Source organism: Amblyomma mixtum, chromosome 3 (assembly GCF_055824585.1).
Source record: "Amblyomma mixtum isolate Tamu chromosome 3, ASM5582458v1, whole genome shotgun sequence".
In the NCBI taxonomy this organism is placed as follows: Eukaryota; Metazoa; Arthropoda; class Arachnida; order Ixodida; family Ixodidae; genus Amblyomma; species Amblyomma mixtum.
The window spans coordinates 95,419,058-95,433,356 of record NC_143014.1 but is presented as its reverse complement, the minus strand read 5'-3'; the positions used below and the strand labels follow the sequence as shown (position 1 = coordinate 95,433,356).

At 45.0% G+C, this 14,299-nt stretch overlaps 1 protein-coding gene across 1 annotated transcript; it reads right to left on the bottom strand.

The window, feature by feature from the left end:
- Positions 1 to 4,685: 4,685 nt before the first annotated feature.
- On the bottom strand, positions 4,686 to 14,270 carry Mpp6 (M-phase phosphoprotein 6). Its single transcript, XM_089580213.1, has 5 exons — positions 13,833 to 14,270; positions 13,667 to 13,767; positions 13,037 to 13,127; positions 12,874 to 12,953; positions 4,686 to 4,934 (listed from the first exon to the last, which is right to left on the bottom strand). Exons 1-5 carry the CDS (start codon positions 13,884 to 13,886, stop codon positions 4,802 to 4,804), a joined length of 459 nt encoding a protein of 152 aa, XP_089436339.1. The 5' UTR covers positions 13,887 to 14,270; the 3' UTR covers positions 4,686 to 4,801.
- Between the last annotated feature and the right edge of the window lie 29 nt (positions 14,271 to 14,299).

The following is a 14,299-nucleotide window of genomic DNA, read 5'->3' as shown; positions in this document are numbered from 1 at the left end:
TTGCCCTTTGAACGCAATGCTTTTTGAGGAAAGGAAATGGCGTAGTAATTCTCTGTAATCTCGGTGGACACCCGAACCGTGGACACCCGAACCGCACCGTATAGGAAGGGAGGAACGCCACCACCCGTTCGGCGCGATGCCTTGCCCTTTGAACGCAATGCTTTTTGAGGAAAGGAAATGGCGTAGGAATTCTCTGTCATCTCGGTGGACACCCGAACCGCACCGCACAGAAAGGGAGGAAAGCCACCACCCGTTCGGCGCGATGCCTTGCCCTTTGAACGCAAAGCTTTTTGAGGAAAGGAAATGGCGCAGTAATTCTCTGTCATCTCGGTGGACACCCGAACCGCACCGTACAGGAAGGGAGGAACGCCACCACCCGTTCGGCGCGATGCCTTGCCCTCTGAACGCAACGCTTTTTGAGGAAAGGAAATGGCGCAGTAATTCTCTGTGGGGTGGACACCCGAAGCGCACCATACAGGAAGGGAGGAAGTGGAAGTGAAAGAAGAGAAAGAGGGGCCGTAACGAAGAAACTGAATATTGTATTTGAGGAAAGGAAATTACGCAGTAACTGTCTCGCATATCTCGGTGGACACCCGTCAAAACGCGGACACATCTGCCGACACGGCTGCTAACGACAGTATGAGGCATTAAAGGCTTTCACCTTAAAACTCGTCACGCGTGCTAGAGTTTACGTTTTTTTCCCCTCTCGTGACGAGTTGTGGGGATGAGAGTTTGTCAGTCCTGTTGACTCGTGCGCGTCTTTCTGCGTGCTTTACGTCAAACGCGGTTTTCAATCTAGCCCAGACCCATACCCTAATGAGAGATCTATTGTCTTGCTCAACTACTACTCAGTGGGGCGACAAGTCAACGTCTTTTGGAAACTGGAGCCGACGGTTCCGCGGAAGCGAGGAAGGCGGCCCGCGCTGCTCCGACTCCCCTGTTTTAGTTTAGCTTGGCAGAGATAATGGGAGTCAAATGAAGTGGTTATCAGAGGCTGATTTTGTGAGGTTACTTTGTGAATCGGTCGCTTTTATTTTTTTCTTCAAGTTTTGAAAAGAAAAAAAAAGTTGTCAGTTAAATTTGTCTTGGAATAAGGCTACTTAGCAACTACAAATCAGTAAAATGTCGTCTAATCGTATCATCAATCTACCGGGTGTTTTTTTTTAGAAGGTCCGAAATTTAAAAAAAAAGGTAAATTGCTTTAGATTTATTTTAGCACTCGGGCTATACTGGAGGCTACGGCGGGCGCCAGGCAAGAGGAAAACTGCTTTAATTCGTTCGCTGATTAACTAAATATGTTGATAAACTTTTCTAATTTTTATTTTAGGGGTTATGTTGTATTCGCAGAATTGCAGATCGTCCTCCAAACAGTCCAACCGAGAAAAAACAATTTGAATTAAATCTTTCACGCACGTTACGAGGCGCGAAAAAGTCACCCTGGTAGGCATCTTCACACCGTAACTCAGCGGCGGTGAGCGCCTCTGACGTAGTTCGCTCCGCTCTGCGGCTTGCGTCACACGGCTGATATCACCTGAAGCCTGGACGGGCGGCCTGCGCTATCGCTGCTTGTTTCGCTTCGCTCCGCGGCCTCACGGAATGCCGCGTTGGAACAAAAACGCATTGACACAAAGCGCAGGGCGGAGCGAGCTACGTCACAGGCGCTCACAGACGCTGTGCTGGTGTGAAGCTGCCTACCAGGGTGACTTTTTCTTGCTTCGTTACGCGCGCAAAAATTTTTTCCATGAAAATCTTTTTTCTTGGCTGGACTGTTTGGAAGACGATCTACAATTCTGCTAATACAACATATCCCCTAAAATAAAAATTATAAAAGTTAATTAACGTATTCAGTTAATCAGCGAACTAATTAAAGTAGTTTGCCTCTTACCTGGCGTGCGCCGTAGCCCTCAGTATAGCCTCAGGGTTAAAATAAATCTAAAGGAATTTACCTTTCTTTAAAAATTTTGGACCTTCTAAAAAAAACACCCGGTATATGTAGTCAACACCATTCAGACGGAAACTCAACCGTCTACATTATTCTTTTGCGGAACAAGCAGTTGAGAAAGTATGACCAATAGGTTTCAGACATGTCACAGCTGTACTCCTCAGAGCAGTGTGACGACGGACCGTTTGGAAGAGAAATTTGTGATCACTGCTGCATGGAATTCTCCTCATATATGGTGCAGTAATAAGACGAAGGGATCCCAAAGAATGTGAAAAAGCGAGTGTTAACTACGCAGAAATAGTTATATTTGGCAGGTCATCTTCCGCGCTGCTGGCATACCCGAGAAAATTCGGGCCCTGTGAACAGTCTTTACGTTCGAACAACAAATGCAGCATAATTCTAGTGAATTCGGCAACCATGACACTCTAAAATTACAACTGCGAAGGAACACCAAATAACCACTGTCCTTTTCCAGTGTAGCCAGTGAGTGGGGAACATAGCAGTCTATCATTACTTTTCGGTTGCCATGGGGTTAGAGCGACTGCACCATGCATAATACACGCTCAAACATGCCAGAATATTATTGCTACGAGCGGAAAAACTATGTACTGCATATTTCCAGTTCAGTCGCATTATTTCACTCGCCACACAACCGCATACAAACCACGCCACATGCATAGCGCACTGTACGCGACCGGCACATGGGACCCAACATGCCGCTGCGAGGGGGAAATGGTGGCGCGGGGTGGTACTAAGGGTGCCCTCACCCTGAAAGCGGAGGCGCACGGACATCAAAGCACCGGAGAACTCTTGAGAGTGCGCCCTCATCACCAAGCGAGGGGATCTAGGGGGAGAGTGAAAAGCAACGAGATGGTGTCAGCGCAGGAAGGAGAGGTTTACCACAAATGGTTTTCCCGTCCGTCTGCGCCATCACCGTTCTTCATGTGAATGCGAGAGCCATTGCCGCCCGCGGCAGAGCCGATGACATCTGGTGACGTGGTGCTCTGTTCGCGGTCGGAATCGGTTATTTCGTCCGTCGTGTGAATCAGCCTTACGAGACTCCACAGCGTAGCGCTCCAATTAAGGGGGGACGAGGGTCTTAAAACTAACTTTTTTATTTATGGCTAGAATCTCATGAAATTTTGCACACAGATGCATTTTTTCTCTTCAGATTCCAAATATATAATCATAATTGAGCTGGTGGTCTTAAATCTTACAAATTCTAGAATGTAATTTCTTACGCAGCTTTAATGAACTTCCTCATTGCATTTTGTTGCTTTTTTTACATGAACTGATAGTCCGAGAGTTCCTATACCCAATGACATTCTTCGTTTTTCTCAAAAGGCATGTCATCCTGATATACTGTTGAGAGTAAAGGGTTGCAGTATTTATATAATAAATAATAATAAATTGGTTTTTGAGGAAAGGAAATGGCGCAGCATCTGTCTCACATATCTCGGTGGACACCTGAACCGCGCCATAAGGGAAAGGAGGGAGGTAAGAGTGAAAGAAGAAAGAGAGAAAGAGGTGCTGTAGTGGAGGTCTCCGGGATAATTTCGACCACCTGGGGATCTTTTAACGTGCACTGACATCGCACAGCACACAGGCGCCTCTTGCGTTTCGCCTCCATCGAAACGCGGGCCGCCGTGGTACTCCGAACCCGGGTACTCCGGCTCGGTAGACGAGCGCCTTACCACTGAGCCACCGCGGCGGGGCCAGTATGTTACACTGCAACTCGTTAAGCTAATTGGAAATTGCTATCTATACGTGGCCTAAACAAAAAAATGTTAGAATGTCATCGGGTATGGGAATTCACTGGCTATCAATACATGTGATTAAAAACAACAAAATGCAATGAGAAAGTTCATTAAAGCTTCATAAGAAATTACCTAATTACACTCTAGAATTTAAGATAACTTTTGATCTAAGACCACCAGCTCAATTATGACTACATTTTGAAATGAAAAGAGAAAAATGCATCTGTGTGCAAAATTTCGTGAGATTCTAGCCACAAATAAAAAGGTCAGTTTTAAGACCCTCGTCCCCCCTTAATTTCACACATCTCGCGTCGAATTATAGAACAATCAGTCACAAAGCCCTGCTCTTATTGGTCGATATGTCCACCAGTGAGTGCCAATAGGAGTGGGGTTTTGTGACTGTTTGATAATGTGATTGTTCCTCTGGTGTTCTTGACCGTGCACTAACATCGCACAGTTCATGGGTGTTTTAAAACGACAGCCGTTTATCTAAAGTCAGAATGGAGCCACAGAGTTTTTCTATAACTAGAGGGAAAGCTGGTGCCATCATCAACGCCAGTTTGTTAAGACGAGGTTTCCCATTTGGCTTGGCTAATGCTGGGTCGAAAACGTGGATTCTGCCTCTGAATCTACCCACTGCGGTGAATGAGTAGTTACGGCACTCGGCTACTGAGCTGGAGTACCCAGGTTGGAACCCGATCGTGGTGACCGCATTTTGATGGAGGCAAAATGCAAAGGGTGCCCTTGTGCTGCGCGATGTCAGTGCATGTTAAAGATCCCCCGGTGGTCGAAATAATTCCGGAGCCCCCAACTATGGCACCTCTTTCCTTTCTTCTTGCACTCTCTCCTCTAGCCCTGCCCTTACGACGCGGTTGGGGTGTCCACCGAGATATGAGAGACAGTTACTGCGCCATTTCCTTTCCTAAAAAACCAATTTTCCGTAGCCAATGAGCCACCGTTGCAGATAAAAATCTCCCAAAACATAATTATGCAATAAATATGCAGTATTTTATTCAATGAAATGAAGATCAGTAGTGCCTCTGATAAACTCCCAATGGTACAATGCAATAACATCAGTTCCATTACACAAGGCCTTGTCTGCTCACTCATCTGACGGCTTCTGAAACTTGCGGCGCTTATGGACTTGTCTTTTGTTGGCCACTTCTTCAAAGGAGCGGGTGGGCTGTTTCCTTTTGTCAAACTTTTTAGCAATAGTGCCAACGAGCGTGGAATACCTGGATGGGTAGAACATGAAAACATTCAAGAACAAAAGGCACCTCATATAGCAAAAAGGCTCGACAGAAAGATGGGTGATGGCATAAGCTTTTGTACCATGACGTGGAGAACCTATAGTGGATTCCAAAGCCAGATTTGGTATACTTATAGCACAGCTTTTCCTGCTCTTTCCAGATCAACACATGTGACGATAGATAGGAATACTGGTACGCTCTGTGCCGGCTGTGCATGAGCACGCCTGCTTACTCTGGCTGGAATGCAGGTGTTCCAGGTAGACTGTGTAAGTGCTCTTAATTTGATTTAGGCACTCTGTTGCTAACTGAACCACTCTCCAATATTATGTTCTGGCCTCAGGTACTGTAAACTCACCAGCTTTCGGACACTTCCTGCAAAGTACTACATGCAACCAACCCAGGTGATCAGGTAAAGCTCCTAACAAAACATTTACAGTAAACTCCTAAAGGTCAATAGCAGAGCACAAATACTTTTCTGAAAATTTGTAGGTCTGTCAACAACTTTCTTGTCCCTGCAAATTTTAACGCTTATAGTTGGGCACAACGTAAGCGTGCAGTGAAGTTCGGCCCGCATTCATGACCGCTGCCTCAGAATTCCTCCACAACAAAAAAATAGCCCGTTGAAACTTTTACTCTTACCTAAACAAGAACCTAATCATCACAAAAAAATTAAAAGCTCTAGAGATACCTGGCTTGTTTAATGCGGTCAAACATTAAAAAGATGATTTCATTTACTGTTGTGATTGGCCAGAGGAGTAATAAAGAAAGCCGCGGCAGGTGGCCCAGTGTTACCAACTGCTGTTTTTTAAAAGTTGTCTTACTATAAATGGGGTAATCTGCTATTTATTCCACGGAAACTAGTACAGAATGACTGCAACTTTAGTGAAATCTAAAATTAAGGCTTTTATTTAGTGAAGACAAGACAAACAAGGGCAGAAGACATGTGACCTGTGGTGACAGGGCACCAGAGGCTCCTGCAAATGTCTGTAGAGTTCCAAGAAATTAGCTACAGTGGTGGCTGCTTCCACATTTAACATGATAATCGGAGCTGTTGATGGGAGGCCAAATGCGAGCGACCAAGTGTGTCGATGTACACATAGCTTCGCATCGCACCGAGGGGTGGCACTCCTGTGCTACATTTCTTTTTCGGTCAGGGCTTAATCCAATTACAGTTTGTTTCAAAGGGCTAGACCACCACCAATCATCACCACTGGAGATGGCAGCCGGCGGCGCGTGGATTACAGGTCCGTTCAATTTGCCTGCACTACATGAACTGGCTCTCGCAGTACTGCACCCTGCCACATGTTTCAGCAGTGCAACATGGCACCCTCTGCACGACACCATTCATTAAAACAAAAGTGCAGACATAGTTCAGCGAAACTCCGCACTTCCTCGACTGCCAGTGAAGACTTCATGTGGCAGCAAACTGCATCACGGCAGCAGACGACGGACTCCCTGAATGCAAGTATGCACGGACGGCACCAAATAATCGAAGTGGTCAGCCAGTGAATACATGCTGCACTGGGTCCCAAGGTAGAAGATAACGACAAAGCATGTCTTCTAATCCATCTATATTCTTTTGTATATTTTGTGTGGATTTCTGGGCACTCTATTCCGTAGTGACCACCAATAACTCCATTAATGTTTAGGGATTCTGTTCTGTTTTTTGTAACAATGCACTGAGTAGTATTTTGCCGCTAGTTTACTGTGATTCATTTTGATATTGTAAACCCCTTACGCAATGCCCTTCGGGGCACGTAAAGTTGAATAAATAAATCTGTGGATGGCCGTTCGTGGCATGTGGGAAGAATGGCGATACTTGAAGGGAAGCGACAAGAGAGTCAAACGTGCCACGTGACAAGTGCAAAAGACGCTTGAAATCAAAATTCCTCTTCGCCTCTATGACTACTGCCAGTAATCCACAGTTGGATCTTTTTTCCTTTCCTACACAGCAATGATAAAATATGTGTACAACGAATGACCGATGAAATGAAAACCATGATGGCGCACCAGACACAGAATGTTTGCATGACTTCTGTACAATGGCATTTGTTTCCGTTTGGCCGGCACCAGTGTCACTTTGTGCCTGCACTGCATAACTGGCACTGCATGAGTGCGGCACTTTTTTTCACACCACCGTGAACTATTAGGTCTCCTCGATTTAGCTGCACTTTCTGCACCAGTTCAGGCGGAGCAGCATTCTTGCACTCGATTTGTCAGTGCAGCTAGCGCCATCTACACTTCGGCACTTGATTTGACATTGTGCTGCACGAGTTCTGGATGCCAAAATCAAAGGTAGAGCCTACCACTAATTCACAACACTGTAGCCATGATTAAACTGGTTAATCACCCGAATTCTTCTTCCCCGGACTTACTGTAAGGAAAACACGCAAAAGCGTTTCAAGCATTTTTTTATGCTACTCTCCCTCACTTTTTCCCATAAGTTGGACATCATGTGCACCACGCGTGCCCTCACTTTCTTAGTGTTATGCATCACTACAGGGATTTTACAATGGCATCACTGTATGTATGGTGCTTGCCACAAAGAAACAAGTAAACATATGTGCTGCTAAGCCATTGGCAGACAAAATCGCCACTGTATTTTACATGCAATATAACCAAGATAATGTAGATATTGAATAAGAGAAATTTTTGTGCCCCATATTAAGTGCCAGGGTAGTAATGTTATACCTGTAACATCATTTGAACGTTTGCACCTTTTTAGCTGTAAACAATAGAAATTATCACACACCTATTGTCACTGCCTCCCTTTTGTGTTTAGAGAGTTCTCAACATTTCATCTCTTTAGTTAGTCTCAATATTTAATGATAAGATGTGCTGTACCATTGCTGTTTTTACCATTGTAGAACATTGCTTACATAAGCGTCAAAATCACATGCATGCTTCGGCTATGTAAGCACTGCCAAAATGTGAAAAGTACTGTTCTCAGTCAGATGTGTGTTCTTGGGGGGAAAAAACAATATTTTAGTGCTGCCTCGCGACCAAGTGGCCTGGTATGAAGTATGGAACATGCACGTCCCCTCAACCTTCAGACATTGCAGGCGATTTGCTTTCGCGACTGCGCCGAAATTTATCTATTTTTTTTTTTTTTGCAGACCCCCGCGCACTGCAAATTTTTGCTGCAAAGTACACCGCACTCCTTTAGGTCATGTAACCATGAAGTTTACAGGCTCTGCAGCACGCATGATTCAAGCCTGCTAAAAACGGAGGAAAAATTATACGCTGTGGTCATTTTAAGGTGCTTCTAATCAATGCATGTTCGGAAGGTATGTGTACACGTGTACATATGCCCAAAACACGCCACGGGTATGCAATGTGGATTGCGACCATTAAACAAAACACTTGTTGGCAGGGTAAATGATGTGAGCTTAGGAGACGTTCTTTTGTGCATAATACGGCAAGGAAAAAAAAAATGCTGTGATTCCCAAAATTAACCATTTTGCTCTCAGTAGGAGGGATGTGGTTGCAGCAGTGTGCTCATTCTGGCCCTACAGTTTACCACGCCACTACTGTCAGTGCACCATGCGGTATCAGCACACACTAAGGCCACATTTCCATAGCCACTTTCCACACTACCCATTCTAGCCACCCTAGCAGTGGTATAGTAGCAGTACTGATAGCGCCATCTGTGCACATTGGAGGCACAAGCACTCTGCCGTTGGCTACCGTTGAGGCTGCGGCGAAAAGGAAGAGGGAGAAAGCGGTTGCGCGGTTGGTTTGAAAGTACTTTCTCGACTACTGTATCAAAATTGGGCGCAAAAAAAACATTGTTTGCATGTGAGTGCCCCCCCCCCCCCCCCCCCCCTGCAACTTTCGCTTCTCCGCAGCCTTCCTGCACGGTAGAGTGCTCATTCGTCGGGCGTGTGATGGCCCTACTGAAATCACTATGGTGCAGTTCCTGCTGTTCGGATAGTGCCTGCTGTTTGTTCAATTTTTACTTAAATTGTTGTTTTTGGCTACTAAAATTTCTGTTGCAATGCTTAATTCGTTATTATATTTAAATGCCTAAAAGGCACATTTATTTAGCTTTGTTTTCGTGTATTGCATTAAGTTTTGAATGCAATAGTTTTTGCTGCACAAAAAAGGGACTGAAACCTCCAAAAATCATCACCACATTCATCATCACGCTCGCACTTGCGAGATTGGCCTGTGGTGGCAAAACCTGTACCGTATTTTCCGGTATATAAGATGCGGCTTTTTTTCAAAAATCTTGCTGGTGCGTCCTATACAAGGGTGCGTCTTATATGCGAGTTTTTCGTTTTTTTCCAGAGTTGAGAGATTACTCGGGTTCATGCTCAAGCTTTTTTCACCGAAAAAATATCACTACCAGTAACGCGGTTGTAACACGGCTAATGCTTCAATACCGGAACCGCCGGGCGCAACTTTCTTTAGGTGAACTTTATCATGAAACAGCAGGGATGACGTCTTCGGGAGCACAAACGTGCGGCCGTTTCGGAGGCCCCAAGCAAAAGTAATGAGAAATGCCAAAAGATGGCGACAATCGCGCTTCTCGCCTAGGGCGCCTCGATGCCAGCGCCGCCGTTCAGGGTGGTGCCATCCTTTGACCGCTCCAACGCCGCCTCTCTCTCTCTGCGGCGCCATTTTGAATCACAGTGGTCGGTCGGGCTGGTCTCAGTTGCTTGGTGCAAGCAGCTGAGCTCCCGTTTTTCGAGGCCCAGTGGCTGCGGACGATCGCTGGCGGCTTTATTTGTTTGACAGTTCTCTACCGCATGACTGAGGTGCTTGTCAAGTCCACCGAGGATTTGTCAAGTCACCAAGTCAAGACGTTGACGAGTCTTATTGAGCGATCAGTTTCTCTGCCACCGAGCGAGTGCACTGACCACCCAAGCGTTATGAGAAAACTGATGTGCCGTTTTGTTGTCATGCGACAGTGTATCTACCTCCGCTGGTTAAGCGAGCCTGACGATTCAGATGACGCTTATGGCAGCAAGACTGTGGCTGGCGTTAATTTGCCCTAGAGTACATTGCTTTAAAAGTTACACCTCACTGTGCTTTTTTACTATTGTATCTCGTTCTACTAATCGTGGTTTGCCCCTTTTTTTCATACTTTGTTTTTATGTTTGCAGCGAAGGTTACACCACACTGTGCACAACAACATTTTTTTCCCCTAAGTCTTGGTCACTCATTTCGTGGTTTGAACCTTTTTTCATGCTGCTTTTATGTTTTCCTTTAAGGTTACACCCCACGGCACATGCCCCACTTTTCTGTCCCAATGTTCTGTTCACGACCTGCAGTTACAGTTGGTATTAAATGAATAATTTGCATTGTCTGTTGTTTTGTTCTCTGTACCCTCTGTAAGAGGGGAGCCTGACAAGCTATGTTATATATTTGTCATCAGTAATAAAGATCAACTTTTAGGTAGGAGTTATTTTTAGAACAGGCTAAACCATCACCACACAATTTTGTAGACAGGCCTTAATGTGTTTGTTGATTGCCGGCCCTTCATACCTCCCAGCCTACCAGGTATTAATGTTTCTAAAGTGTTTCTTTAAATGTTCTTAACGATTTTTATGTTTTTAATGCCATCATTTCTGTTATTGTTTGTCTATAGCTTTTAGTCCCTTTAAGGCGACCTCATCTTTCATTATCGATCATCCGTTATTTCGCGCCTTGGCCCTATACACCCTCCGCTTCTCTTTATCGTCTTTCACCGCCACCACATTCACCAACATACTGTATCTACTGACGTGACTGTCTTCTGGATTCCGGTGACCGAGCAACCTTTTATCTATGTTCCACCCCCTCATGATCGCTATATATTCTCTGTATTTCGCAATAAAAATTCAGTTGATAGTCAGCGCCTGTGTACGTCTTTCCTTGTTTCTTGTGTCCCGTCCTTTGCGCTGCTCCACCACGATGCAACAGCACCAACTAGCCCAGCAACTTGCTCTTCTAAAGAATAGGAAACACACGCATAACCAACGTTAAAGACCGCGTTTTTTTTAACAAAACCCTCTGTGGTCAATTTTTGTCGAAAAACGTGACTTTTCAATGTCGATTAATTCGATTTTGAATTTAAAATTTTCAGAATCACTGCAGTTTTTAATGTCTAAAATCCACCCTTTTTTGACCTTGTTCACATGCATGGTTTATTAATGAATACCGATTGGCGTGAATAAAATAAATATGAAAAATATGTGTAGAATTGTGTTTCACAAACTGAGGAATCGCAGGAGAGCAACCGGTGCGTATGTCCATGGAGCAAGCGAAGTCTGCATGCGAGCGCACGAAATAATATTCGGTGGTTGTGCGCCCCTCATAAAGATGAAACGAGTGAGAAACTTCCAGTAATCCTTTATGCTATCGCCAACGAGGGGCGATTCGTTTTCTTTGGCCTCGAGAAAGGAAACACAGGAGCAGTGGCAACGTCAGTATACGGCGGCATCATTTGTATATACCAGCGCCCGCCCCATAGGCAGATGTAATTGCGCCCTTGTGAGCAATAAACGGGCGAGCAACTCGCAGTTTTTCCCTTTGAAAGATCAGAAAGCAGACAGACACCAGCTTTTGCGAGCAGAAGAAACGGAAACAGCCCGCGCGACGATAGCGAAACCAGCCGCAGCGCTCGGGCGGCTGACGGCACGCGGGCGTTAACAGAACATGGGAGTTAAAATCCAAAATATCGTGAAAGAGGAAGCAATTTCTTCTATCCGCATGGAGGAGCACCACTTGCCCGGCAACAGATCTTTACAATATCAGCGCGTTTTTCAAACCAACAGACGGAACAGTAAATGTTCAACCTCGACCACCTGAGGCTGTAAAATTAAGTCATTCAATTACGTCTTCGACCCTCGGATGTTAAAATGGCTATTATGAGTGAAAAGATACGCAGTGCGGTGTTGATGAAAAAGACTGTTCTAGTCAAAAGCACTCTCACGCCCACCGAGAGTAAGAGTGGCGCCGTTACACACGCTAGCGCAACTGATCCCGTGTGATTCAATATGGCGGCGCCCGCGATGTTGTCTCCACCCTGAACGGCGGCGCTGGCATCGAGGCACCCTATTCTCGCCATTGTCAAGACGAGCCAAGACAAGATGTACTCATGGGGAGCTCATTCGTTTTTTCTTTCTTTTTTGCTAAAACGGGGGCGGGTATGGCATGAGTGTTGCCTTTTTCAATCACTTAGTGTTGCTTAAGAATTTCTCACAGGTACGGTGCATATCGCGATGGTCGCGCAAGCAGGTTTATTAAGCCTCACTAGCCTAACTGGGTAAACTGGTGTGCGTCTTATACACTGGTGCGTCTTATATACGAACTTTTTCAATGACAGCTTGCATATATGGCGGGTGCGTCTTATACAAGGGTGCGTCTTATACACCAGAAAATACGGTATTTTAGTTTTTGCTGTGTTTTTAGAAAGAGTGGTGTTTTTGTGCTTAGCAGCCGGAATTCTATCGATACAAGCAAACTTCAATTTCTCATGAGTGCCCCTTTATTGTGTATATATTTTTAAACTTTAAACAAAAATGAAAATCTATAACTGATATACAACACGTCTGATACATGATAGGACATAGAGCAGCCTCTAACTGTATTAAATATATGCATCTAGTACAACAAACTGCGGTGAATGGTGTTTGGCTGCTGAGCTCAAGGTCGCGAGATTGAATCCCGGCATTGGCTGCATCTTGGTGGAGGTAAAATGCAAGAACTCCCATGTGCTGTGCAATGTCGGTGCACATTAAAGAACCCCAGGTGTTTAAATTTAATGCAGAGCCTTCAACTACAGTACCTTTCATAGCCCATGTGCAGCTTTAGGATGTTCAAACACCACAAACCAACCAATCAACCAACCAGCCTCTAGCACAACCACAGGGTCAAAATGCAACTCAGAGGAGAAAGGTGCTCAATATTCTGACATATTTACTCAAAGATGCTTTACCTTTTGGCCATTTCTTCGTCTGGAATGCCAGGCATACTGGCTGGTTTTTTCTCTGTTTCATCACCCTGTTGCATCAGCCTCTGAAACAACAATAGTGGCATAATGCATAACTCAATGTTCCATTTAAGAGAATGCAAAAGAGAGGTAACATTCCACAGCTCACTTCGATCTCGGGATTGCGGCCTTTGAAGGACATTCTAGGAGTGAGAAGACCCAAGCACAGTGCGTAGCTCTCCTTAATAACATAACGAGACCTGAAAGCAGGCATGCAAACAAAGAAAACAAGTACAAAACTGTGGACAGGTGTTTTGCCAACACAAAATTTCAATAAATGACAACCGCATAGACTTCTACCCGCAGCATAATCAGGCCTCATTAACGCGCAATAAGGTTCAGAATGAAAGCAGGTAACGCAGAGGCTCCGTTAAAGGATACTAAGAATGGACGGTCATCAATTAGTTTCAAAATCACTTACGATCACATAATTCTTTTGCAAAATCACAACAGTGTCACAAATTACACAAGCACAGTAGAAATATACAATAGCTAATTTTCTGCGCATAGCGCTTTACCATACCAACAGAAGAATGCACAACATAAGGTAAAACAACTAAACTTCGTTTGTAAGCAGCACCACGGGCAAATTTATCAAAGTAACTGTTACAACCCGCACGACCACTGCGAGCATGAACACTACATACACAGGTAAAGACATTTTACGCGAACATCCGCTGCAAAATCGCAAGAAGCGCTGTCCAAGTCCATGCTAATTCGGCATATCGGCTCAACGTACCCCTCTTTTTTTATAGAGTCCATTGCATTGCTGTTGAATAACGAACGATGTTCCGCATCCTCCTCGTCTTTTTGTGCCTTCTCCTTGCTTTTTTTCATAAACTGAAAGAAGTTTGATGATTAACAAAACGAATGTCGAAGTGAGGCGCGGCCTTGCATTCACTTACCTTCATGTCGAGAAGGTGTCTTGAAAGTTTCGTTTTAGATATGTCTCTTGCCATGTTTTTGCGCTGACTTCACGGCAGCCTAACTAGCCTAACTCACTCTGCTTATTGTTGCTTGTTCTGCAATTGCAAAGGGTCAAACGTGGACGTCAAAAGTGAAGAACCATTCCAAGAGTAGTTACGGGCTGGTAAGCATGGATGCTGGTAAGCAACGACGCTGCTGCACGAGCGGGGTTAATGGACTTTGGATTTGGCTCTTACTGACCATTACTGTTCCTTCCTTCGATTTGCGCACAGCGCACGGTTTACAGCAAACTGTGGAAGATTTACAGCAACTTTTGGAAGCTGCGTTTGGGAAAAGAATAGAAGTTATTCCCAGACAAGTGGAAGCGCGTGTGTCCGGGCTAGCCGGGCCGGGAGCATACACGGCATACGGCCCCACATAGACCGATGCAAGGGAATACATGCCT

Bases quoted from the DNA above. Each gene is read 5' to 3' on its own strand.
- Mpp6 (XM_089580213.1), bottom strand. From the start codon at position 13,886: ATGGCAAGAGACATATCTAAAACGAAACTTTCAAGACACCTTCTCGAC. The intron at 13,768-13,832 runs GTAAGTGAATGC...AACTTCTTTCAG, and splicing joins GACACCTTCTCGACATGAAG to TTTATGAAAAAAAGCAAGGA. The intron at 13,128-13,666 runs GTACGTTGAGCC...GCCTGCTTTCAG, and splicing joins GACTCTATAAAAAAAGAGGG to GTCTCGTTATGTTATTAAGG.